A 27524-nucleotide genomic window follows, 5' to 3' on the forward strand; every position below is an offset into this window, starting at 1 on the left:
CTGTGTGTGAAGCAGCCACCTCTGAGCTGGGAGCCTCAATCAGAGCCGATCTGTACGTGGACTTCACACATTAAACCTGGCTGGCATTGACTGACCTGAACCAAACCAAGGGATTGCACAGATGACAACAGGTTCGCTGCTTGGAGAACTTCGCACAAGGCACATTGTCCGAAACTCAGCTCATCATTTCTAAACCGTTCCCTGGGACTCAAGAATAAATTTCATAGAATGATAGAAATTACAGCACAGAAGTAGGCCATGTAATGCTGGCACTCTCTTCTGTAACCATTGTCCTCCCAGATCCTTTTATATTCCTCCTTTTCCAAATACTCATAAATGATGTTCTAGTGTCTGCCTGTATATAGTCACTTGTGGTGATGCTTCCCATGGTATAAAAGCTCTCAGTGCAAAACCCTTCCATCTCCCTCCCCCCCCCCCCTTGATTCATCCAGTGAAAATCCTCAGTCTTTGTCCGCTTGTTCCCCATGTAGAAACAATCTTTCACTATTCACTCAGAGTAAAGTCCTCAGGTTTCACTCCCCCGCTCACTGGCTACTCCTCTCGATGCCACTCCCACTCCCAACATTGCTGCTGCTCCCGGCGCTCCAGAAATGCGGAGTTTCACGCCCCCCCCCCCCGCCCCCCACCACCCCCAGTTAAAGGCTGAAGTTCTCCAGGGCTGCAAGCAATAGTACCTGGGAGATAAAAGCCCCATTCCGGGAGGAACCTGGACAATCCAAGAGGTTTGGCAGCCCGAACTGAAGGGGAAATGGTGTTTTTAAAACCTTAACTGTAACAGTTAGAACTAGGTATGCCAGCCTACAAATAAAATTCAGACCTCAAATAGAGTAAACATTGCAGTGAACTAAATAAACTGATGCTAGTATGAAACAAAGATGTAAGCCAGGGCGATGTGCAATTGGGTCAGCCCTCAATATTGCCTGATTTCCCTCAACAAAAATGAGGCAAATTGCAGGTAGGAAACAATGAAAACAACTGAACTGTAACACAGTGGTACATCATCATTATCATAGGCAGTGGGGAAATGTTGCTAACATTTTACAATGGGAGAAGAGTTGTACTTCTGCAGAGCACAAATGCTCCTTCCACAATTTTCCCCAAACCCCATTTGTCTTATTCATCCCCAAAAATGGTATCTATAGTTTATACTGGGACTGGGGCCAATCAGGATTAGAAGGGGAAAATGGCATGTGCAATAGAGTGAATACAAGCATACAGTGGACCCATTAGGTCAGTTCAAAGCAGCGAGTGGACACACAGCTGTGAAGTACTGATACGCAAGCTTCATAACAGGGCAGCACATTACATAATCCGCTGAGATGGATTACATTCAAGTAAATGCCTGCTGTCAAGTCATTTATTCTACATTCAAATTAACAGTAGAGGTTTACTTAATGGCATCAAGAGGTAGAGGACAGAATTGGATACTTTTCACTGATACAGACAGTACATGATTCAAATGCTCAGGGTTTCCTGGTGTGAAGGCAAATCATTTCCTGGCCTGACATGAACTGGAGGCCACCAGCTGGATGCAGGAACATGCTGCTGCCCTGAATCTAATTTTAACATGTGCCCTCCCCCCAAAAAATCTAAATCAATTCTTTTGTGTGACTACATTGCTAACAGATGAAGTCATTCTCACACTGCACTTCTCTTTTTCCCCCTCTCCCCTGCCAAATACAGTGACCCATTATGTGAACATATAGTCACAAGAGAGTTTGAAGAACATGCAGTGACAAAAAAAAAAGTTTATTTATCACAGAAGTCTAAAAGGGACAAAAAAGAAGTTCCCTTTGAACATACTTAGGTTTCATTGGACAGGTTACTTGTCCTGAGACAACAATCACCAGCTTATATAGTAGGATGCATTTAATTTGATTTCACATTGAATGAAAAACTATCAAAAGCAGGTGGAGTGAATAAGTCTGCACTTTCCTAGGACTGCGAGTCTACTGCTGGAATAAAGGAGTAGAACTTTGCAGTAAAATGCTGGTACTGGCTCCAAAGTCTGAACTAATAGTGTCAGTGGAACGGCAACTTCATTATGCAGGATAGTAATACAACTAAAAATGTGTGAAAGTACATATCAACTCTCCAATACTTGAAAAAATCCATCTGCAACAAAAACTCAAACCACAAATTGCAAACAACGCAGAATGTGTGCTAATTATGCAGAGACAATTCAGCACCACTGTGAAAAAGAAAACCCTCCAAAAAAGAGAAGCCATGATCGTGGTCTTTGCAACAAAAGAACTAGCTACAAAGTAAAACGGATAAGGAAAAGATTACAAAAGACTTGCATGCCCCGTAACTAAATGGAATCCGTCAATGGACAGATTAATAATTCTGTCTGTCAAACAAGAGATTAAAATGTATATAGAGCAATAGCAACGAGACCTCACAGTCAAGAATATTAATATTTCCTTTAGTTCCTGCAGAACTGCTTCTATAATGTGCTGGGACTCTCACTGCTGTGGAATCCGCCCAGTTTATCTTGCAGGCCAAATTCCACAACAATCAACTGGAACAAGCAACTATGCAGAAAGGCACAAATGCTGTTTTTATTTTCCAGCCATGGATCTGGCCTGATGACTGAAGAAGGTTCGTATAGAACAGCAAGTAGGACTTGAGTACTCGAGTCAGCCTGCAGTCAGCACCACTTTTTAATTTGCCACCCATGGCACAACTGCCTCCAAAGGAACCTTGGAGAAACACCTCACAAAGTTGCTTCGGTCATGTCTGGTGGCAGTGACATTACCTCACTCAACATAACCGCACTGCATCAAGGTTGGGATTACTGTTCGCAGAAGTGCTGCAATATAAAAAGGTGGCATGAGCGATCTTCCACAATGGATAGCAGGCAAGGAATGTAAACAATTAGCACTTCAAGAAAAATATAAATGTTCCTGCAAAGTGATCTAGATTTACTAACGATATGATTCTACAAAAAAGCTTAATGAATGCCAACATGGAGCAAGAAACAGAAAGTCACAACCAATCTAACATTCACATCACGAGAATTGAGCATTCCCCGAAAGGAAGGGATTCCTACCTTTGGAACGCAGTGATTGACATGGCTAGACTTATTCTTCTCTCATTCAGAAGTCTGCAAAGACTGCTGGCTAAGACCAGATGGTTCTGTTGATTTGCATACGAATCAAATCGTCGTCAACAATGGGGACTACAAAACTTTCAATACTCAAGAGATGGCTCACATAAAAAAAATATATATTTGCGAGCTTCAATTCAGTCAGTCAGCAAAGGCATATTCGTTCGCATGCCAGACACGAGACTCCCAAAGCAAGCGCTCTACTCGGAACTCCTTCACAGCAAACGAGCCAAAGGTGGGCAGCGGAAACATTACAAGGACACCCTCAAAGCCTCCCCGATAAAGTGCGACAACCCCACTGACACCTGGGAGTCCCTGGCCAAAGACTGCCCTAAGTGGAGGAAGTGCATCTGGGAGGGCGCTGAGCACCTCGAATCGCATTGCCGAGAGCATGCAGAAATCAAGCGCAGGCAGCGGAAAGAGCGTGCGGCAAACCGGTCCCACCCACCCCTTCCCTCAACGACTATCTGTCCCACCTGTGACAGAGACTGTAGCTCTCCTTTTGGACTGTTCAGCCACTAAGGACCTATGTTAAGAATGGAAGTTAGTCTTCCTCGATTCTGAGGGACTGCCTATGATATGATGATTTTGCAGAGGTTCAGCACTGGTGCCAATGAGATCCTAAAGCGTGGGTCTTGTGCAGCCACCTACAAGCTGCCAGGAGGACCCATTTTCTGTGGATCTTCCAAGCCACTGTTCTTAGTGAGTCCTGGCTTGTAGTTGGCTGCACAGGACCGGTGGCACTTTGTAAAAATTACCTTAAACCACTTCCATAAAAAGAGTGAAAGCTTACTGTTGCGCTGGTTGAGGTTTGTTGGTCAATAACAGCTGTACTTAGCAAATGAGATCATTGCATTTGCTAGTCTTCCTGCACTTGGAAATGAGATGAGAGTACAGGGTGCTGAATTCTCGTATTACAAATTTCACTGCCGAGCTAAGTGATGAACTAAAATAAAATACAAGACAAGCTACCTATCCATTGGAGGGTCCTTTTTAATTTTTCATCACATAGGAAGAGTAAAGTTCTCTACTGGGACACCAGTATAGTGCATCCATAAACCTTGTCCTTAGGCGGTCCTTCGTGTCAAGGATGACTTGCTTCCACACCAAAAAGGGGTGAGTTCACAGGTGTTTCGATGAAGAACCTGATATTCCAGGTCGTGAACTACATGTTGAAGGGTGGAAGATGCCGGTGCGTGGATTTAAAAAAAAAAAACGTGTGGTGGCCGTTGCACACCAGCCACCACACGGGCTTGACAGAGCTAGGTCTTGGTCCAATAGCAAGGATTAACCAAGACAACTGGAGACCAGCTCTGCTACACTGACCTAGTGTGCACACATATCCCCTGGGCCACTCGCTTCTTCTGGACCCCGAATTGTTGCCTCTCCTGGGCCCCGATCTCTTTCTGTTCCTCTGCCACGGTCATTCGCTGCACCTCTGCCATGATCTCTCGCCGCACCTCTGCTCTGAAACTATGCTCCCTAGTTCTAGATTCCTCGACAAGGGGAAACATCCTCTCTGCATCTACCCTGTCAAGCCCCCTCAGAATCTTATACGTTTCAATACAATCATCTCTCAGTCTTCTAAACTCCAATGAGTATAAGTCCAACCTGCTCAATCTTTGTTCATAGGACAACCCCTTCATCGCAAGAATCAACCTCCTGAACCTTCTCTGAACTGCCTCCAATGCAAGTACAGTATATCCTTCCTTAAATAAAAGGAGAACAAAACTGTACGCCATACTCCAGGTGTGGTCTCATCAACGCCCTGTCCAGTTGGAGCAGGTCGCTGATTAGAACGTGGGCAGAAACTTCGGCGGTGTCCAGGAACAGATCCATAAACCACTGCTCATTTGAAGAATGCTGACATTACAAGGAGTAATTAGCAAGGATTTAGAAACAATAGGTCATGCCTCACTAATCTACTGGATTTTCTTTGAATAGGCAACTAAACTAGTGTTTGGTGGATATCCACTGAATAGAAATTGCTTGGATTTTCAGAAGGTAGTTGATGAGATTCCGTAAGTGAGACTGAAGAAATTTATGGCTCATGGAATTAATCTCAAGTTAGCCAGCTGGGTTCAAAACTGCCCTGCAACAGGAAACAGAAGGTGAGGATGAAATAAAAATGCTTCTTGGAATTTCAGAGACATTGGTTTTGGTATTCTGTTGTTCACACTATTCACAACTAATATTGAAAAAAGTACTGCTTTTAATATAAACTTTGCAGAGATTACAAAATATGACAGGTGACAAGTATATGGCAGATTGAAAGCCAATAAATCTGAATTAACTGCAGAGATGGACTTTAAATGTAGGTGAATGTAGGATATTGCACATTGGAAGAGGAAGCATGAATTGTTTGCATGATGAATGGTTAGTCCACATTTAGCATATTATGGTCAATTTTGCCAGAACTTGCACCATTGCTGGGACCTCACACAGAGCCAGGGCTTATTGAAGAATCACTGGCAGTATGCTGTGGTTTTCCAATATACAATGGCTACATATAATGCTGAGCTGGAAGTGCAAAGTCTTGCAACATTTATCTTATTGTGTGCATTTTAGGCAAGTTCCCTTCAAAAATATTTGAATGTATTTGAATGAAGTGCAACAAGGATGATTCCAGGACTCAGGAGTCTAATTTATGAAGAGAAACTCACAGAACTGAACTTGGGAAGTGAAACACATCCACATTTTTAAAATGCTCAATGACATAGATGATGTAGATGCCGGCAGGTTATTTGATTTGGACAGAGCACAGCACTAGAGGATATAGATTTAAAATCAACAAGCCTCCTGCAAAATTGGAAGAATTGACCGCTACGACCTCTCAAAGCAGTGGAAATCAGGAGCAGGCTCCCAGCAAGTCCAAATTCCCTGCACGCTAATTTGACAAATTTCAACATTGTAAACAAGCTGTAGACTTACAGTGGCTTAACACATTGCTATCCAGCATCGCAGGGGATTACTACAAACTAGGACACACCTGGCAGCATAATTCCACTGTCACCAGAAGACAAACAAAACCACTCAATAACTGCATTGATGACAACACAGTTTTGAATCACATTATCTAGAATAGCCCTTGGATCATACACAGGCTTCAATTGCAAAATCCATTGGCAGTTTAGAAATGGAATGTGTTCTGTCTGTTATTAAAAAGCATACAGCCTGGAAGGGGGGGGGGGGAGGGGGGAGCCTCAGCTCTGCATCTCCCAGCTCCTCAACCTCTACTGCAAAGAAGCACCTTCTCCACTTCCTAAATTGATGTAATTTTTGCTGTTTAACTATAAATCAAATCAAAGTATTACATTAAATGAAGGACAGAATATATAACTTTAAAACGTGAACTGAATTACATCTGCACAACTTGGTCCAATTACCCCTCACCTGAAGACTAAACCTGATCTTGGAACTCTACGTGAAAACCCATGGCCGATTAATTGAATGATCTCATGTTAGAACAAGCAGATTATTTTTTTAAATCTTACACCATATGAATTCAAATGTCCATTCTGCATTAAAATCTATATTTTTAATTACCAATTGATTTCATCATCTATGCCCTCAAGTTGCTACAACATTGGCTGTATTTAGGATAAGAAAACAATAGGAAAAATGACTTTCCCCCACCCACCCAATTTTCTCTTCCCCTAAAGGCACTGGCTACCTTCCAGTTCCCTGTCAAATCAGCTGTTCTTTATTTGCAACTTTCAACAATAAGGGCTAGATTAAATATGAGAGTGCATTGCAGAGGAGCTCCATTCTGTCCTCACCCAATGTCCACATTTAGCGTGTCACTGAAGTGGAAACGCTGGGCCACTCCTTTCTAACCCAGGGCCATGGAGACAATTGCAACCGTTCCATTACTGCGCTAGCTGACATCCACTAACTCAGCACAGGCAAAAGGATTGAAGTTAGGTCCTTTCTGGGCTACATGGATCCGCATTGCATCAGGCAGTGCATTGCCCAACTGAACCTTCAAAAGGAGCACTTGGAAAAAAGAATGTGCAAAAATACTAAACATTTAGATGGATAAATTATTTCAGTGTATAAAGTTCCTCATTAGTTGGGGGTTTGAATGTGCACAATTGACCACTCATTCATCTGTAATTCAGCCCATCTTAATATTCAGGAGGATTCGGTTTAGATACTAATTCCTTCACAGAAACATTATACATTTACTGTGTGCTCTGTCACTTACTAAAATAATCACTAATGATATTCACACACAAGCAGCACTGATGGCTTATGAACTTGTGCAGTGGTCATGCATGCAAACGCACTAGAATTGAATTTATGGCCGTGGGTCATGAATTGCTGATATGTGATCTAGAAACTCTATTCTATGTTCTCTTTAATTGGTAGCCTCTAGTAAGTAATAAGCAGTGATCTGGAAATATTACATTTTATAATGAAACAGGGTAGCATTTAAAGCAAAATGTGAGTTTTAAAGGACAGAAGGCTGATCTGATAAATGCTGACAAATCAACAGACTCCAGTGATTCCCTGTGGCTATGTCCTGACGCAACATAATAAGCCACTAAAGGTCTTTGGTCCAAAACCAGGTCAATTAGTACCAGACAGTGATGGTTTTCATTATTCAATGTTTAAGGTTTTGTAAAGTACATTAACTGCTGTTCAAGAATAAAATGTAGACCCTGGAGATGTACATACAGAAATGTACAAGATTGCATTGTATTCCTATGATTAATTACCTTAATGTTAAAATTTGTAATTTTCAACTTTATTCCTAGCTCCTGGATTATGCCGGGTTAGGTCATATAGAAACAAGGATTTATGCCTTTATCAGCAACCTAATCATCCTACTGGTTATACTGGCATCCTTACACATATCCCAGCAATGCAAAACCAAGACTATCTTTAAGAGCTTGCCACAAATGAACAGTTAACCACAGCAGAACATCAATCTGGAGCAACCTTATCTTTGAAAACCATAGAATGTCCTTTTTTGTTGCCACCTGACCTATTTCGCTTCAGTCAGATGTTAGTGCACCTGAATTCAGCAATTAATGAAGTAATATTTGGAGTGCATAGTGGCTCAGCAGTATTGTAACATGGAGTGGCAAGATGGAGGGTCATACCCATAATTCTGCACAAAGTCCCAATCACCAGTCATGTAATTGTGATAAAGCTCAAAGTACAGGCCAGGTGCTTCCATGCAAAGCAAGAGGGAAAATTGGAAAAGGTTACCTCTAGCTGCTCTTGGGCACTTCCAAGCAGCTGGTTATACAGAACAATTGGAAGAAGCCTGGGGTTAGATTAATTGCCAATCCTCCATGGCTAGGAATGGTGTGTGGAGGCTACAACAGTGAGAAATTCCTTACAAAAAATGTTTATTGTAGACTGGTCTCAAGCAGAAGTCCGATCCACAAAAATAGTTCAACTCAATCGCAGCCAATTAGCACCAGATCAGCCACCTAAGCACGAGAAGCAATCATCAATAGTGCCATCAAGTGACAGCTACTTACCAATAAGCCGCTCCATTCAGGTTTTGCTAGAACCACTTGGCTCCAAATCTTATCACAGCCTTGACATGGGCACAAGTGTGGAATTCCTAAGGAGAAGTGCAAGTAGCTGCCATTGACGTCAAGGCGGCATTCAACCTAGTATGGCAGCAAGGAGCCCCAGCAAAACAGAATCCAAGAAGTTGTCTGAAGAAAACTCTGCAGTGGCTGGAATCAAACCAAACATATACTGGTATGGTTGTTGGAGGCTAATAATTGCTGTAAGAGTAAGGACATTGCTGGACGGGTTCCACAGACTGTGTCCTCAGCCTAAATATGTTCCATCGGTGACCTCCCCTCTATCATAAAGTCAGGAATGAGGCTACTTGTTGACAATTCCAGTGTTCAGCTCCATTCAAAACTGATAATGAAGCAGCTCATTCCAGCCTACCACAGGATTTGAACATCCAGGCTTGGACTTTTAAGTGGCAAGTAACATTCAGACCATGCAAGTGCCAGGCAATGACCATCTCCACTGACATGAAGCCCAGCCACCCCTCTTTTCAGTGGCAATTCTATTGCTGATTCCCCCACCATCAACATCTTGCGGGTCACAGAGACCAGAAGTTTAAGCTAAACCAGCCATTGCAACACCTTGGTTCCAAGAGCACAGCAGAGGCAGGGTACTCTGCCACAAAAAAACTCAAAATTGCTTAACACCATCCAAAACAGGGCAGTCCATCGTCTCCCCCACCAGCACACTGTAGCTGCATTATGTACTATCGACAGGACTCACTGCAGCAACTCACTTACTTTGGCAGCACCTGCCTGACCTGTGGCCTCTACCACCACAAAAAAAGAGCAGCAACATCATGAGAACAACATCATCTCCAAGTTACATATCAACCCGAATTGATCATTTAGCACCGTTTCATCAATTCCCGACCCATCACCACAAGAACTGCAGCAGTTCAAGGATGACGGCCCATCGCCATTACCTTCTCATGGCACTGAGGGATGGGCAACAATCGAGCCATGCCAGCATCACTCACAACCCAAGCAAACATTTAAAATAAATGTAAAGGCCAGTTGTGATATTGTGGGTTCTTTTAATCAGATTCAGACATGTGGAGTAGTGCACAAATGACTTTTAATTAACACACATGCTGCTGCAGTGAAATGCCTATGTAGCAGCACGCTTGCATGTTTCTAACTCCCTGGAGTTATCATTCCCACTAATTTTTTGTGGCCCTGAACTAGAATATATTAACATAGCCTCATAACCCGGAGAACTCTATAATCTGAAGTTTCTTTCATCAGTGCACAACTAAACTCAGTTCTGCTGCCCACAGATATTGCTAGTGGCGAAACTATTCATTTTAATTTTTTCAATCCATTGCTGTGCCTGCCTAATGCAACGTTCAGGGAAATCTTCAATTAAAAACATAGTACTCATTCAGAAGAATGAGAGGTGATCTTATCAAAATGTATAAGATTATGAGGGGGCTTGACAAAGTGGATGCAGAGAGGATCGGGCTCAAGTTTCCCCAGGAGTTGCTCCTATTTTTTTGGAGCAACTAGTTTTTAGGTTTTTTTTGGAAAAATTCGCAATTCTCCCTATTTAGTTTGCTCCAGTTTAAGTGAGCTAGTTCAGTTTCTTTTTAGTTCAGATGTTTTTCAAACGGGGGCGTTACCAGCCACTCACGCCTGTTTTGGCCATTTAAGCAAGTTTAGCCGGTGAAAAGTTACTCCCAAGTAACTTAGGCCAGCATATGTGGCCACTTTTGTACACTTAAAAAAATCTTACGGAGACTTAAGAAATCAGCGCAGGTAGTCAGAAATTTGGGAGGAAGAAGGGAAGTGAGAGGATTTTCCAAAGCACGAAACACCTTCACAACAACATTAAAGAAGCATAAGTAAATTTAAAGCACTAAGCATTAAACAAAGCAGTACATTTAATGCACTAAGCACTAAACAAAGCACATAAATAAGCATTCAATAATAAAAAATACAAGGAAGCTGACAGGACCTGAACCAAGACTTAGAAAGCACTAAACAAAGTACAAAAAGTAATAAGCAATTAATTAATAAAAAATAGAAGGAACCCTGCACCTAAAGCACCAAGACCAAAGTAATAAGCAATCAATAACAAATAAAAAACAGAAGTCCTACCTTTATGTGAAGGGAAGGCTGGGGGTGGGTGAAGAAGAGGGAGACACGGGGCGGGGCGGGCGGGGGGGGGGGGGGGGAGAAGAGTGGGGCGGGGGGAAGGAAGAGGAGGGAAGATGGAAGTAGCCTCTTGATCAAATGGTACAAATCCTCTGGAAGGTCTAGAGCCAGCCCCTTGGACTTTAGTATCCTGAGGATCTTGTTCCCAGTACCAAACGCACCTGGGCAAGACCATGGGAATCCCTTTTTTTTGATTCAGTGAGCTTGGATTTTATTGTTTCAAGTTCTGAGTCCTTTCAATCTTTTCCGTTTGGAAGGCTGAGCCCATCTTCAGGATTCATCGCCAGGGCACAACGAGAAACTCTTGCATAAGTAAAGCATTCATTTCACGGCGACCGCCCCAATCCTGCCCCCAAACAGCAGGCAACGTTAAACAGACGAGCCTGCCCAGGTCCCACCCTACTCACATCTTGCCGCAATCTCTTTGCTTTCCTGCTACCCAACGCCCCCCCGAACATCTCCGAGACAATCCCAAGGAACACTCGATGGCCTCAGTCAGTGAGAGCAATCAAGGCTTCGACGACATTTCCCAGATGCTCCTGGAGACCACGCTCTGCTGTACTTCGAGAAATCTCCATCTCGTTCATAATGAGTTCGACACCTTCCTTCTTGATAGTCACTTTTGCCAGCTCCTTCTCCCTTTCTTGTTTGGTTCTCTGTTGCCGGGATCTCCTGTTTCCGATGACTGACATTGCCACCTCCAGGTCCGAGCGCACGATCTCCTTCTCCTCCGCATAGTCGGTCATCCACTCCAGGAGCCCATTCGGCCAGGGCTAGGGACGGCGTGCTTCGGGCCCCTCCCACACAGCCTGCAGAGATTCGGGGGCTCGGAGCTACTGCACATGCGCGCGCACTCTAACGTGCATGTGCAGAGGTCCCGGCACTGTTTTCAGCACCGCTCCACCCCCCACTAGATGTGAGGCGCTATGCCTAGGCTGAAAACGTCCCGAGGAGCAGGGAGAATTCCTCGGTAAGTTTTAGGCGCGCTTTTTGTTCCAGAAAGTCGGCGCGCCTCACAGATGTGCGCCGTTCTAAGTGTCGCGGCAAACTTGGGCCCGATGTTTCCACTGATAGTAGAACTAGAGGGCATGATCTTAAAATAAGGGGCTGCCCATTTAAAACAGAGAGGAGGAGAAATTGCTTTTAGAGGGTTGTAAATCTGTGGCATTTGCTGCCTCAGAGTTGTGGAAGCTGGGACATTGAATAAGTTTAAGACAAACATAGGCGGTTTCTTAATCGATAAAGGGATAAGGGGTTATGGGGAGTGGGCAGGGAGGTGGAGCTGAGTCCATGAGCAGATCAGCCATGATCTCATTGAATGGCGAAGCAGGCTCGAGGGGCTATATGGCCTACTCCTGCTCCTATTTATGTTCTTATCTTCTTATGTACTGAAAGGACTAACTGATCCTGCATGTGGCCAAGGTCCAAAGTAGCAGTGAACCCATTCATGCCTTACTATTTACAATATATTTAAAAAAAAATGTAATCAGCAGGACTAACTTGGTTTCCCCACCCCACCACCCATAACCTACATAAACGTAGGAGGACAAAAAGCTTCAAATATGCTTGGAAGCAGATGGGAAGTAAAAGACTCGATTCTACCAGTGTGCTTGTGAAAATAGCCGGCCTTCTAAATCAGTAGGGGAATTAATTACTTCACAATTAACAAAATGAATTCCCTGCTGGCTATAACTGATTGACATTATACTAGTCAAAGCAGCCAAGTGTAGAGATGCATCTGTATACATTCTCAGGCAGAATATGTTGACAGCATCTTTTCCTACTGATCTCAACATTTCAAAGGAGCACTCGTAGTGACTTTTCATATTGAACATAGTTCAGTACAAGCCCAGAAAACATACCACAGCAAGCACAGTTAACTTTAATGGGATAAAAACAAATTAGTCTGAATTGAGTTGTAGTTTGATGGTCAGTTAAAGGGGCATGTCATTGCTATCACCAACAGCATAAATATTGCATTTAGTATTATTCAAAAAAATTTCCACGGTTCACCAATATCTTTCTTTCCATGCCCAAGTCCAAATCATCTCTATATATCCAAAACACAAGTGGGCTGAGTCATCATCATTGGCAGTCCCTCGAAGCGAGGATGACTTGCTTCCACGTCAAAAAGGGATGAGTTCACAGGTGTTTCAATGAAGGACCTAATACTCCAGATCTCGAACTACATCTTAAAGGGTGTAAGATGCCTGTGCATGGATTTTTTTTTTTTTTAAACATGTGGTGCCCGTTGCACCCCAGCCACCACATGGGCTTGACAGAGCTAGGTCTTGGTCCAGTGGCAAGGATTAACCAAGACGACTGGAGACCAGCTCTGCTGCACGGACCTAGCGCACACACATATCACAGTGTGGGCTGGCCCGTGCTGTCTCTGGGCCCTCGCCCCTTCTGGACCCCAAACTCACGCCTCTCCTGGGCCCCGATTACATCCCTCTATGGACTCTTGCTGCTCCTTCGCCCCTCCTGCTGTGCCTGCCCACACTGCAATCAGTGACCTGGCTTCGCAGCCATCGCCCTCCTGCAGCAGCATGCGCTGCTCCCTGCAGTCATATGTCGCCGCACACTGCTCCCTCCAATGGCCCCCGCCTGCTGATGGACTTGCAGGTCAAGACCGCGTCGATTTCTTGGCCAGCCCGCCGCACGCTGCTGACTCACCTCTCTCTGCACCGATTGAGATTGTGTCGCTTCTCCGTCAAATAACATCACTTCTGCCCCACATTAAAAGCTCGCATTTCATCTCCTCTTTCACAAACATCTCAGAGCAAAACTACACCACATACCTGGAAAAAGTCTTCATGTTAGAATCATTAAACTCCCGAAGGAGTGGCGGGGACAGGTTGACCAAACCAGCGTTCAGTCGCCAAAGGCGGTCTCTGAAGGGTGCTGACCCCTGGAGTACACCATTTCCAACCCTTCTCCACACCGAATACTCATTTACCCTAGCTCTTCATTTGCTGTTAGCTAACTTTGTATCCCTGCTATTGTATTTCGTCTTATACAATATGCCTAAATATTTGTAACAAGCCACCGAGACATTTGTTGAAATACCATCTGAAAATCCACATATTCTACATATAATTCAAAAAATTCTATTAAATTTGTCAAACATGACTCAGCTTTTAACAAATCAGTGCTGGCAGTGGTTGACTCTCATACATTGTTAAATACTTACTGATCATCACCATTCTGGTCGTGAATGCTGCTGGATAATTAAACAACTAAGCGGTTCCATGAACATCTCCATCCTCAATGATGGCGGAGCCCAACACACAAGTGCAAATAACAAGGCTGAAATGTTTACAACCATCTTCAGCCAGAAGTGCCAAGTGGATGATCCATCTCGGCCTCCTCCTGAGGTCGCCACCATCACAGAAGTCAGTCTTCAGCCAATTCAATTCACTCCATGTGATATCAAGAAACAGCTCAGCGCATTGGATACAGCAAACGCTATGGGCCCTGGCAGCATCCCGGCTGTTGTGCTGAAGACTTGTGCTACAAAACTAGCCGCGCCTGTAGCCAAGCTGTTCTAGTACAGCTACAACACTGGCACCTACCTGAATGTGGAAAACTGCTCAAGTATGTCCTGTCCACAAAAAACAAGACAAATCCAATCCAACCAATTACCACCTATTCAGTCTAATCTCAATCATCAGCAAAGTGATGGAAGGTGTCATCGACAGTGCTATCATGCAGCACTTGCTCACCAATAACCTGCTCACCGGTGCCCAGTTTGGATTCCGCCAGGATCACTCTGCTCCAGACCTCATTACAGCCTTGGTTCAAACATGGCAAAAAGAGCTGAATTCCAGAGGTGAGGTGAGAGTGACTGCCCTCGACAGCAAGGCAGCATTTTACCAAATGTGGCATCAAGGAGCCCTAATAAAATTGAAGTCAATGGGAATTAGGGGAAAACTCTCCACTGGCCCGAGTCATACCTTGCACAAAGGAAAGTGGTTGTTGGAGGTCAATCATCTCAGCCCCATTCCAAGGCCAATATATCCTTCCTGAGATGCAGTGACCAGAACCGAACACGGTTCTCTAGATACAGTCTAACCAGAGCTTTATACAAATCCAGTATAACTTCCACCCCTTTATATTCCAGCCTCCAGGAGATAAAGGCCAATATTCTATTAGCCTTTTATAAATATTTTTCTTACATGTCCACTAGCTTTTAGCGACTTCTGTTCATGTTTCCCTAAATCGTCCTACCATTTAGAAAATATTCTGATCTATCCTTCTTGAGTCCAAAGGGACTTACACTTCCCACATTAAACTCCATCTGCCACAGTTTCGCCCACTCACAATCTATCAATGTCCCCATGCAACTTTCTGCTCCCATCTACACTACTTACTATGCCACCTAACAATGTCATTGACAAACCTGGATGTACGGCTCTCTATTCCTTCAACATCCCTTGCTGGTGTAAATTTTTTAAACAATATGAAAGTTACCAACAATGTACCAAAAATTCAGGTAGTACTTAAAAAAAAAAATGGATAAAATGACCCACCACAAAAAAATTACGTGACTGTATTTTTACCTCTCTAGTACAATGTTCCAGAACAGGAAGGAATATTCGACCTAAAAATAGAGGAAAGGAAGCTGTGGGGAATGATTAAACAGTCTGTTATATATGCAGACTATAGATATCATCTCTGTGTAGTCACTGTATAGTTGCATAAGATGGAGACTTGTTTACCTGATGTACTATCAATAAGGTTTACACTGTGTATATACATCCGGGCACCATTAGAGGGTGCAACTGGTGGAGACCGGGATTTCCTGCCCTGGTGGCAGGGGCTGTATGAAAGGGGCTCACTCTGGAGTTACGAATAAAGGACCAAGGTCACTACAGTTTAAGTACAACACATTGACTCGTGGAGTCATTCATAAGTGCATTACAGACATAATACAGTCTAGCTTAGAATCAGTTTTTTTTTAAATAGCCATATCACAATCTTCTGTCTGACAATGATCTACATGGATAACATTTGTTTTATTCCAAAAACAGTGATAAAACTTGATGTAAATGTCTTTCAAACTACGTTGCCAAGGATTCCAAGTAATTTTATAACCATCCAAGAATAATTAAAGTACCTTGTGAAGTACTAAGTGTACCAAAACAGCACTGTAACATTGGACAAGTAAACATTTAGTGATCTGAAGACTAAACACAATAGCTCTTGGATGACAGAACATGTACAAGAATGTGCTGGATTTGTACTTTTTAGTAAAAGTTAAGAACTTGCATTTCTGTAGCACCTTTCATGACCTTATGACGTGCATCACAATCAATGAAGTACTTGTCAAATATAATCATTGTTGTAATGTAAGGAATTGAGCAATAAGTTGAATGTCAATTTACAAAGTTCACCTCTGGCAATGCTGCTGATGTTAAGGACACTGGCATAAATGAGCTTTAAAAATGTATATAAAATTTGCCACATTGCAAAAAGAGACATCTCTATACAAGACACTTACTCATCAATTATTCTTTAGAGTTAATTTATTCCATCTGAGCAATTCCAATATATTGATCCACAGCTTCAAGTAGAAATAACAGATCACACAAAATTTCAATTATATTAGAAATATTTCTAAACCAGATCCTGGCCTCTAAAATATTCATTGTATCTCACTACATTTTACAGTCCAATAAAAATATGACTACAGTCTTAATTTGAATTATCTGTTCATTCAAATTATGCAAAAAAAACCTCCCATTGAACAACAGTTGCTTAATTTGAACCTCTTAATTTAAATTATCGGTCCAATTTGAATTCCCTCCATAAATAGGACCTGCCCAGCAAAGTTTACTGTTCAATTCAGATTCAGCCTGGTTCAAGTAATCCAGAGCAGCTAACCTTCCTGCAATACCTGATCTTCCCTCGCTTGGAAGGCAAATTAATTTACCAAAAAAATTAAAGTTGATCTTGTTCCTGCATCGTGGATCAGAATTTTCAAAAGCCATTGTGCAATCAAGCCCAAGTCCAAAAGTGTGTTGCTAACTGGGTATGTGCTAAAATCTTGACGTTTTCTCTCATTATAAGCCTGAAGACATCTTGTGTCTGCTGGTAAAACTGGCCTTAGTTTACAAACTGCACCCAAGCAGAATGCTAGCTTTCATCAACAAAAAATGGTCAGGTGGGTAAAAAGCTAAGCAGCGAATCGCCGCCATGGTTTTGCATGAGATTGACTGGAAAAAAAGATGCCGTTGATGGCAATTCTAGAAAGCTAATGTTTTTATGATGTCGTTACTCTGCCTGTAATGAACAGAAACAAAAAGCATGATGGCTGCTGATCCTTTTTGGAGGATTGGCTGAGAAACTTTGAAGCATGGCATTGCAAGGCAGAAGAGTTGACTCAAGAGAAGTGCCTGCTGCTGGCATAGTAAATTCATCCCATCAGCTACATCTAACACGGCCGAGGATCCCACAACCAGGTCTGGGGGAGTGAATGTCTGAGCGTGAGAGTTCACTGCCAGGAGACATGACGTGTGAATCCAATGTCAGTATTGATAAGGATGTTCCGACATCCGGACTGCCGACTGACATAGAAATTGCTGATGTTGTGCTGCTACTAGTGAGACTGCAAGAATGAGGAAAAGGCTGCAGCAAGTGGATCCATCAAGCAGACGGATGAACCAGCCGCCACCAGCACGACCATGGGATTAAATTCTGCACAATTACTGAGGAAATGGTTGACAACCAAACCAGATGTCCAATGACATTTTTCTCGGTGCTGAATATTGTATGATTTTTGAATTGAATCCTGCCAACAGGATTTCAGGAGAGGCTTGATTGACCAGCTGCTCTTTTCCTGCCTGTCATTTTTGTTTGTTTGTATGTTCGTAACAGCACATTCGTCCAAAGTATTTTGTGAAATGACAGAACTTTGCGGTGTGCAGCTCAGCTCAAATTTTGATCAGAAGAATATAAATAGTTGCCTTCATCATTTATTGCCATTTTAAGTGTTCCTTTTGCTGTGCTATTTCATTAAATAGCTTCATTTGTACGGCTGAATAATTCTAATTCTTTGAGCAAAAACAGCTTTGAATTGACAATGGGCAACAGTAGACTGTACTGAATAGCAGCTCAATGCTTCAACATTTTTATTGCATCAGCTGCTAACTTTTTGGGCCAAAAAGGAGAGTGACTTTTTTCAGAAAACCTATTTTGGAAAACCTATTGCATTTTATTTTTAAAAAAACAGCTCGAGGTCTTGCCTTCACTACTTTGCAATCAGCTATTACACTGTTGCCACAACTGTGTCACACTCAGCCTGCAACATACAAACAGAACTTCATCTGCTTCATGCAATATGTAAAAATGCTTACAGTCTGAGAATGCAAGTTGACTGTAGTTCAAGGTTGTCCAATACAATACGCTGCCTCCAGGCCAGGTCCTAGATCACCCCAACCTCTGTCGTTGAGCTACAGTATGCGGACAACGCCTGCGTCTGCGCACATTCTGAGGCTGAACTCCAGGATATAGTCGATGTATTCACCGAGGCATATGAAAGCATGGGCCTTACATTTAACATCTGTAAGACAAAGGTCCTCCACCAGCCTGTCCTCGCCGCACAGCACTGCCGCCCAGTCATCAAGATTCACGGCGCGGCCCTCGACAACGTGGACCATTTCCCATACCTCGGGAGCCTCTTATCAACAAAAGCAGATATTCGTGCGGAGATTCAACATCGCCTCCAGTGCGCCAGTGCAGCCTTCGGCCGCCTGAGGAAAAGAGTGTTCGAAGACCAGGCCCTCAAATCTACCACCAAGCTCATGGTCTATAGGGCTGTAGTAATACCCGTCCTCCTGTATGGATCAGAGGCATGGACGATATAGAAATCGCTGGAGATATATCACCAACAATGTTTCCGCAAGATCCTGCAATTCCCCTGGGAGGACAGGCGCACCAACATCAGTGTCCTCGTCCAGGCTAACATCCCCAGCACTGAAGCACTGATCACACTCGATCTGCTTCACTGGGCAGGCCACAGTTTGCATGCCAGACACGAGACTCCCTAAGCAGATGCTCCTTCACGGCTACGAGCCAAAGGTGGGCAGCGGAAACATTACAAGGACACTCTCAGAGCCTCCCTGATAAAGTGCGACATCACCACTGACACCTGGGAGTCCCTGGCCGAAAACCGCCCTAGGTGGAGAAAGTCCATCCGAGAGGGCGTTGAGCTCTTCGAATCTCAACGCTGAGAGCGTGAAGAGGTCAAGTGCAGGCAGCGGAAGGAGCATGCCGCAAACCAGTCCCACCCACCCCTTCCCTCAACGAATCTCTGTCCCACCTGTGACAGGGTCTGTTGTTCACGTATTGGACTGTTCAGCCACCAAAGAACTCGCTTCAGGAGTGGAAGCAAGTCTTCCTTGATTCCAAGGAACTGCCTATGATGAGCCACTAGCCACACATGGCTAACGGAGAATCCAGCTGTGGCTAATTGTATTTTTGATTAGTAAATTAAAAATATGAGCTTCAGATACCGTTGTTGGGCATGTGGTGTCAATACTCATATTTGCACGGCCTATGTGTGCATACTTTTTAATCTTTTTGTATGTTTGTTGGTAAAATGGCAAGATTGTTTTTTGATTGTTCTGTGCGCTTTACTTTCTTGGTTATCTGCTATAATGGTGTGTCATCATCATCATCATAGGCGGTCCCTCGAACGAGGATGACTTGCTTCCACGAGTTCACAGGTGTTTCGATGAAGGACCCGATGTTCTAGTCCTGAACTCCAATTGAGGGGGTGGAAGATGCCGGTGGGTGAATTTTTTAAACGTGTGGTGACCGTTGCGCACCAGCCACCACACGGGCTTGACAGAGCTAGGTCTTGGTCCAGTGGGAAGGATTAACCAAGGCGACTGGGGATCTGCTCTGCTGCACGGACCTAGCGCGTGTGCATATATCGCAGTGTGGGCTGGGCCCTCGGCTCTTCTGGGCCCCGTACCCTCATCTGTCGCACCTCCGCCACGATTACTCACTACTCCTCCGCCATAAACATTCACTGCATCTCGCCACAAACACTCGCCGCTCCTCCGCCCCGACCTCTCACTCCTCTGTACCTGGGCCCTGCCGATGTTCCTGCCCACACTCCAAAATGGCGACCAGGGTTTTGATGACGTCATCCAGTTGCCCATCTCAAAATCATCGCATACTTGGAGCAGCTCGCGCTGGAGGCTGAAGTGGTATGCAGCTCCAACTGCGGAGCTGTTCTCTTGCACATCGGGGGGCCACAATGGTGTGTAACACAGATGTAAACGTCAGACTTAAGCGCCATGGAAACACCAGCAACACTGTATGGAGTGGGAAGCTATTATCATGGTCAGCTTGACCAATCAGAATAACCGCTGCAGGCAGCAAAAGAAAGCAGGACTGAGCAATCAGTAATGAGCAACTCCAATAAGCCACATCATGGGAAAGAGCAAGCGGCATCCAATCACGATCTGGATGGTGATCAGTGGTGGGTCTGGTGCGTCAAGGTATCGCTTATAACTGCTGTGCAAAACCCTAGAAGCTGCACTAAGATGTACTGTTCCAGAATTCCAAACTTTGGTGAAAGAGAAAGACTGCAAAATTTCATACTGAAGGATGGTAGATGTCTGTAAAGTAAATAGACACGAAGTACATTTGCCATCATTGTGTGCAAGGCAGTTTCTACTAAAGTTAATTCATATGGCTAAAATAATGGCACCATAGTTAGTCAGCAATTTCTAATGCACAACGCTGCTGTAGTTATCAATTTTGATTTTTATTGGTAGAATTGAAGGTGCTTTAAAAATGCACAAATTCACATTTATATATATATTTTTTTTTAAAGCCCAGTGAGGTTGTTACTAGTTAGTCAAAAGCACTTAGGCTTATCAGTGTAAATAATGGCAACAAAATGGTAAATGCGCTAACCTGGAAAAACACAATGAGCTAGAATTTCGTCGAAAACAGTAGTTTTACGCCAAAATTACCGTTTTCGCTGCACTACCATTTTTAGGCCTGCTTTTCGGCCATTAATCGGTAAAAATCGGCATTGCACGCGGATTCGCGGCGCAAACCGTGAATTTCGGCAACTTTAGTCCAAGGCCGATAACGCTGAGAGAGAGGACCAGGAAGGGGGGGAATACAACAACAAAAAAATTGCAAAAAAACATTCACAAAACTCTTACCAACTAAATCGCTGAAAAATGATTAATAAAAACTTTAACACCTTTTTTGCAGGACTTCATACTTACCGCTGCTGGCAGGGCTGCAACGTAGGTTTGACCCAGTCGGTATTCTGGATGCAGAATGCGGGTCCCGAGAGCGCCAAAAATCGATTGCAAATGTAATTTGCGATGTTGCATGCGGCACTCTTCTCCCCGGTGGTATGTGGAAGCACCTCCGCAAAAAGGTACCCGAATATCTTGCCGACCAGGTTTTCGCCGCGGAGCATCAAATTGTGACGAAAACCCGGCCGCAAAGGCATCAAAATTCTAGCCCCACAGATCAACCTAGGTTACACTCAGACTCCAGCTCTGAACCACTTTAAGGGAAATGAGCTGCCCCACCCCCATCACCTTGTCGCTTCACACAAGGCTATGGACGTAGCCCTGGTTACAATGTATCATGACTTCTCTGACTCTGTTTACTGTACAGGAATTTATGATTAATTTGCCTTTTTTTTGATTCATGCTGGCCTTACTTTTGAATAGTATTTTTCAACTGGTCTCTCAACATTAGCTATTGCCTGCTTGCTTACTGCTTTTTCTCTTGCGTTTACATTTAGTATGTTTGTGAAAAGTCTTTTAATAATTTTTTTTAAATGATTAATGTGAAGTTGGTTTGAGAAGGAAGCCAACTGGACTTTGAACATCACACAGCACAGCACAGGGTGATCAAATTTTTTTTTTAAAACTCGAACATGAAAACCAAAATTTTGCTTTTGACTTGACTGCAAAAAGATAATGTGTATAAACATACATATGAAGCTACTGACCGTAAACTAAGTTACGAATGTCAATCAAGTTTACTGCAGTACCTTAGCATGCTTAATCAAAATTGATCCAGTAACCTGCTGTAATTGAAACACAAAGGAGAGGTAATAAAGTACAGCGGGCTAAAGAAAGACCTTGAAAGATGCAGAGAATAAAACGAGAACTATAATTAAAACATATACAGCTGATAATTACAATGCATACAGTCAGCTCTCAAACATTGTGAAAACATTCTGCATTTGAAGTATTTTACAAATCAGGTCAGCTAAAAAGCAGCATGTAATAGAAAGCAACAAATGCAGCCAGGCAGAGGGACTCTAGGTCAACTCCTTGAAAAGGCAATAATGGAAGTAAATATCTGGAAGCTAGTATACAGTCTAGGTGACATGCACATTGGAAGGAAGTTTATACACTCCTGTTTGACAATTAAAATTGCATATCTTGGCTACGCAATTATATTTCAGCAGTTGCAAAACAGAAATTGTGCTGGACTGCAAAATGTACTGTGTATTATCTGAGCAGCCACACGATGCCTAAATGTGCACATTCTTCTTGTTATGCATATGAAAAAGAAAGACTTGGATTTATAAAGTGCCTTTCACAACCACCAGATGTCTCAAAGCGCTTTACAGCCAATGAAGTACTGATGGAGTGTAATCACTGTTGTAATGTGGGAAACGCAGCAGCCAACTTGCGCACAGCAAACTCCCACAAACTGCAATTGATAATTATCAGATAATCTGTTTTTGTTATGTTGATTGAGGGATAAATATTGGCCAGGACACCAGAGATAACTTCCCTGCTCTTCCTCGAAATAATGTCATGGGATCTTTTACGTCCACCTGAGAGAGCTGACAGGGCCTCGGTTTAACGTCGCATCCGAAAGACGGCACCTCCAACAGTGCAGCACACCCTCAGCACTGCACTGAAGTGTCAGCCTAGATTTACGTGTTCAAGTTTTTGGAGTGGGACTTGAAGTGACAACATTCTGACTCAGAAGCGAGTGTGTTACCTATTGAACCACAACTGCCACTGTGCTAGATCCCCAGGAGCAGCAACTAGCCTCACTACTTAAACAGGCACCAGTCCAGAGACACACAAGCGTTTTACTGCTTTAAAGAAAAAACTTGCATTGTTAAAGTGATCATCACAAATGTCCCCAAAATTATGTATTTGAAGTGCAGTCACTTACATGGGCAAACACTGCAATCATCTTGCAATGTCCCAGACAGCAATGAGATGAATAATAAATATTTTAATCTATTTTTGTATGGTATTAGCTGAGGGAAAAATGTTGGGCAGAAGACCATAAGAACTCCCAGCTCTTCGTCAAATAGTGCCATGGGAATTAGCATTCACCTAAATCACTAGAACAGGCAAATGGGGTCTCACTTTAATGTCTCATCTGAATGACAGCAATGCAACGCTCCTTCAGTATTGCACCGAAATGTCAGCCTAGATCATCTGCTCAACTGCTTAAATCCTTCCAAGTAACAATGTTAACAACTGAGTCAAGCTGACACTTGGAAGGGGGTGGGGAGGGCGGTGGAGGAGCACAGAGTACAGCACTCCACACAGATGTGAAAGGGACAGAGGTGGGGTTAAAGGAGGACTGGCTGGTGCCAAGTGCAGGCCCAGCACTCATGATTCATATCTCATGGGACAAGCTAGGAAACAAAGGGTACTTTAGCAACACAAAAATAAAATCACTTTCCTCCTTGCAGAGAATGATGCAACAAGAGTTTGCTACAGTTAATATCTAACTGGGCAATGGCAGACAGCACAGGCTCTCTGTTCTATAGACTGGCATTTAGTGGAATGCACCAAGGATTGGCAGGGGAGACCTTAGGCATGCAGGCAGTGAGCACAGTTGGAGCATCTCCCAGGAATGCTCCCACTCATGTTGTTGAGATCCAAAATCTGGAGCACAAGACAAAAGATCTCCAGTGAACTGTGAGTGAGGGATTCAGAGAGCTTGTGGCAGTGCACAGGTCTGTGCTTAAGCAAATCTGTGGCCAGCACGAGGACTTGGCCTGCACCTGGATAAGAAACAGCAGAAGGCTGCCAAAGCTAGCAACCCCCTGTAGCCACAATAGAACAGAGTATTTCTGGCACACAGGCAACATGAATGAAACGCGTGGAAATAAGCAGCCATCGGAGTGACAAGCAGACCTCCATATCTATTCCTGGGAGGGATAGGAGGTAAGAGTAGAAAGATGATTTAGCAAATGCTCAGTTACTGCTAAAACAAAAGTCCTACACAAACACTTAGAGGAATCTGTCTCCTTAAAGAACTTTACCTACAGAAGGGGAATAGCAAGACATTAGTAACTGACCACAGGAGAAAATGATTAAACATACTCTGTGGCTGCAATATAGGAAGATTGGAAGGATCACTTGGATAAAATATTCATGGCAAACAAGGACATACCACCTCTACAATCTTGACAAGCTGCCAGTAGAGTTGCATATTAAAACTATATTTCACTGGTTAAACATCAATTCTTGAATAAACATGATTTGATGAACTTTCAACTTGATATTGAAGAGTTCTACTTCATGAAATCAAACCCAACAATATATTTTCCTACACTGAAGTAGTGGAGCATAAATGTGAAGAACCTTGCATGTTTTCCTGACAAATCTTTGCACCTTATTATAACAGACAATCTGCAGTACACATACAGTACTGTAGCAATACACACTTAGTTCATGATTAAGTAGTAGTGGCCAGACTGAATCAGAGACTTTGCTGCCCCAAGTGGGCTTAACTATATACCAACTAAGCAATGCTGCAGCACATCATCATGCACTAAATTCACTGAAAGCTGGGCTTATACTTGGAAGGGGACACAGCCAAAGAGCAAGATGGAGATTTTATTCAAATTGTTGTAGTGCAGCTGAGCAAAGGCATCAAGAGGAGGAATAAAAACAAATACATTATCTTTAGCTTAAGAAGCTTTGGCTCAAAAATATTATTTGAATGAATTGAACTCATGTTGCGTGAGCCTAAGATACTGATATACGAGAGTGTACTTTCAACCAGGCCACAATAGTAATATTTGCAATTTCATTGGCACATATTTAAATAAACGATTAAGTGTGCGTATGAGAGAGCCTTCCCACCCCACCCAAATATTTTTTTCCAAGTTGATAAAATTAAATACAAAATTAAAGCCTCTCATTTCCCAAGGACTTCAACAGGCATTGATTCATTCAGATTGGATAACGTTTAATGAAGTTATAGTTTCCTAAATCTTTGAATGGGAGGGTGGTGGAAGCAATGTTTAATTTCAAAACAAAGTTATATTGAATATATTGCATCAGAACTATTTCAATTTTTTAAAAAGTTAAATATTTGGTCAGTTTCAGAAGTTAATAGTTGTAAATAGATTAAGATATCACATTTTGAATGTGTTAATTTTCTCTTGTTCCATCTGGATTTAGTTTACAGAAGAGTGTTATTCCACCAACTAAAAGTAGGTGGACTTGGGAGCTACAAAAAATGTTTACATCAGGAAGACCAGCTTTACATACCAGAATGTGTCAATGTCAGACCATTTACAGGGTTCCCTTTTCTATTTAACAAGCACTATGTTTAAATATAGATTAAAGCAATCAATCCCTTACTGTGGTTTCTTAAGCCTGCTTTATACAATAGAGGAGCCAGGATATCCAAGAGCTACTTATAAATTAATTGTGTACAACTAGAATCACTTTACTAGCACCAAATCTGGAATAAAGTAGAACTTGGCAAAGAAGTATTCACATCGCAGAATTTACTGCAATTCACAATCAGGTGCTTTTTCCGCTAGTGAAAGTTTTATAAGATATGTGTGAAATATCACTAGCACCTCAAGAAAGTATGAATTTCCATTAAAGTCTCTAATACATTACCAGGTTTTGCTTATATAAAAACATTAAGTGGCAAATATAATATGCTAAATGCTGTACTAGAAGTGCATTAAAAAATTGTAAAAACAATCACAGGAGATATAAATTTACAATGAAAAACACCAATGCTTTGAATATCAGCAATTTTCTCTCAACCAAATCATGATTTATCAATAATTTGATAACTAACACCCCAGGACTTACAATTCCCACTGTGGAATAAAACGTAGAGAGCAGATATACTCTCAAAATAGCAACAGATCACCCAGAAGGTGCAGAACAAGCCTCTCAGACTATCTGCCTCAGTCACAATCCCCCTCACTGACAATTGCCTCCCTCAGTCACGGTTAGGATTTCTGTACCACTGGTTAGTCGGTTTGTCTCCTTCAATTACTCAGTCAGTCTGGGTCTCTGTCCCTCAACTGTTTAGGTCACTATTAGAGATTGTCAGCTTCGAAATATGCAACATAACCTCTTCCTTCCTCAGCCCATCTCAACATTGAGAATCTCCCTCAGTTTTACTGTTTGCAGTTGAGGGAATCTCTCCCTGTTTCACTATGTGGGGGAATACCCTCAATCACTTTGTATGTGAATCACAGTGAGTGTGTGTGTGGGTCCCTCACTCTATCACCTTGTACAACAAAAACTTGCGTTTACAAAGCTCAGTCTTTTTTGTGTGAAAGGTTTTCTCCTTTCTCCTTTCTCTCTCTCTCTCTCTCTCTCTCTCTTCCCTCGGCCGTCTCCCTGCGGCTCTCCCCGAGTATCTGTCAGCCTCTCCCTGGCTGTCTCAGTGTCCGTGCCCTCCCTCTGTTACCTGCCGAGCTCTTTGCCCACCAGCGTGTAGCAGTTGCCGAGGTTGTCGCTGCAGATTCGGGTCTGGATGTCGGACAGCAGCCCGCTCCGTGGCTGGGTCATGGTCGGTGCAGCGCGCCCGGGGCTCGGGTCTAGACCGGGAAGAGGAGGCAAGTGGTTGCGAGCCGGCGGACACAGCCCAGCAGCGCGGATCTGGGTGTAGCGCTGCTGCCTCCGCTCAGCCACTGCCGGCTCGCAGCAGCAGCGCTCGGCTCATTCATAGCCAGCCCCGTCACCCGCTGATTGACAGCTCGGGGAAGTGCACTCTGCCACTTCAGTCAGCAACGCCAGGATATTCTTAAAAAGGCAACACAAGGTCATTCCAAATGAAGGTCAATTCACTATTTCTTGTTTTCTCTCTTTGTCACCAGCACCCTGGAAATAATTCAGTTTTTTTTAATTAAAATGTTACACTCAGAAGTGAATTCATGCAAAAAAAAAGATATAGAGGCACTGGAGAAGGTGCAAACTAGATTTCCAAGGATGATACCAGACCTAGCAGGAAAGACTGAATGAGCAGGGGCTCTTTTCTCTCAAAAAGCGAAGGCTGAAGGGTGACATGATGGAAGTCTTCAAGCAATAAAGAGTGGGTAATAAACTCGTCAATTACCGACAAGCCAGCCAAACATCGATGGTGGGGAAATTGTTAGAGATTATAACCCGGGTCAAAATTATTTGGCACTTGGAAAGCCAGCATGGATTTGTTAAAGGCAAATCGTGTTTGACTCGCATGATTGAGCTCTTTGATGAAGTAACCGGTTCAGCTAGGACCAGTCGGCTTCAGACCTAGTTACAGCCTTGGTCCAAATATGGACAAATAAGCTGAATTCTAGAGGTGAGGTGAGAGTGATTGTCCTTGATAACAAGGCAGCATTTGTCTGAGTGTGGCATCACGGAGCTCTAGTAAAATTGAAGCCAATGTGATGCGTTCATAATAAAGGATAAAACTGA

General features: G+C 43.2%; 1 protein-coding gene across 1 annotated transcript in view; it reads right to left on the bottom strand.

The window, feature by feature from the left end:
* stk17a (serine/threonine kinase 17a) overlaps positions 1-26784 on the bottom strand; it is a 122279-nt gene extending 95495 nt beyond the window's left edge. Inside the window, exon 1 of the mRNA XM_070880032.1 lies at positions 26536-26784. Coding sequence (XP_070736133.1) covers positions 26536-26636 — 101 coding nt within the window. The 5' untranslated portion in view covers positions 26637-26784. The remainder of the gene's footprint in view (positions 1-26535) is intronic.
* Between the last annotated feature and the right edge of the window lie 740 nt (positions 26785-27524).

Source organism: Pristiophorus japonicus, chromosome 5 (genome assembly GCF_044704955.1).
Source record: "Pristiophorus japonicus isolate sPriJap1 chromosome 5, sPriJap1.hap1, whole genome shotgun sequence".
In the NCBI taxonomy this organism is placed as follows: Eukaryota; Metazoa; Chordata; class Chondrichthyes; family Pristiophoridae; genus Pristiophorus; species Pristiophorus japonicus.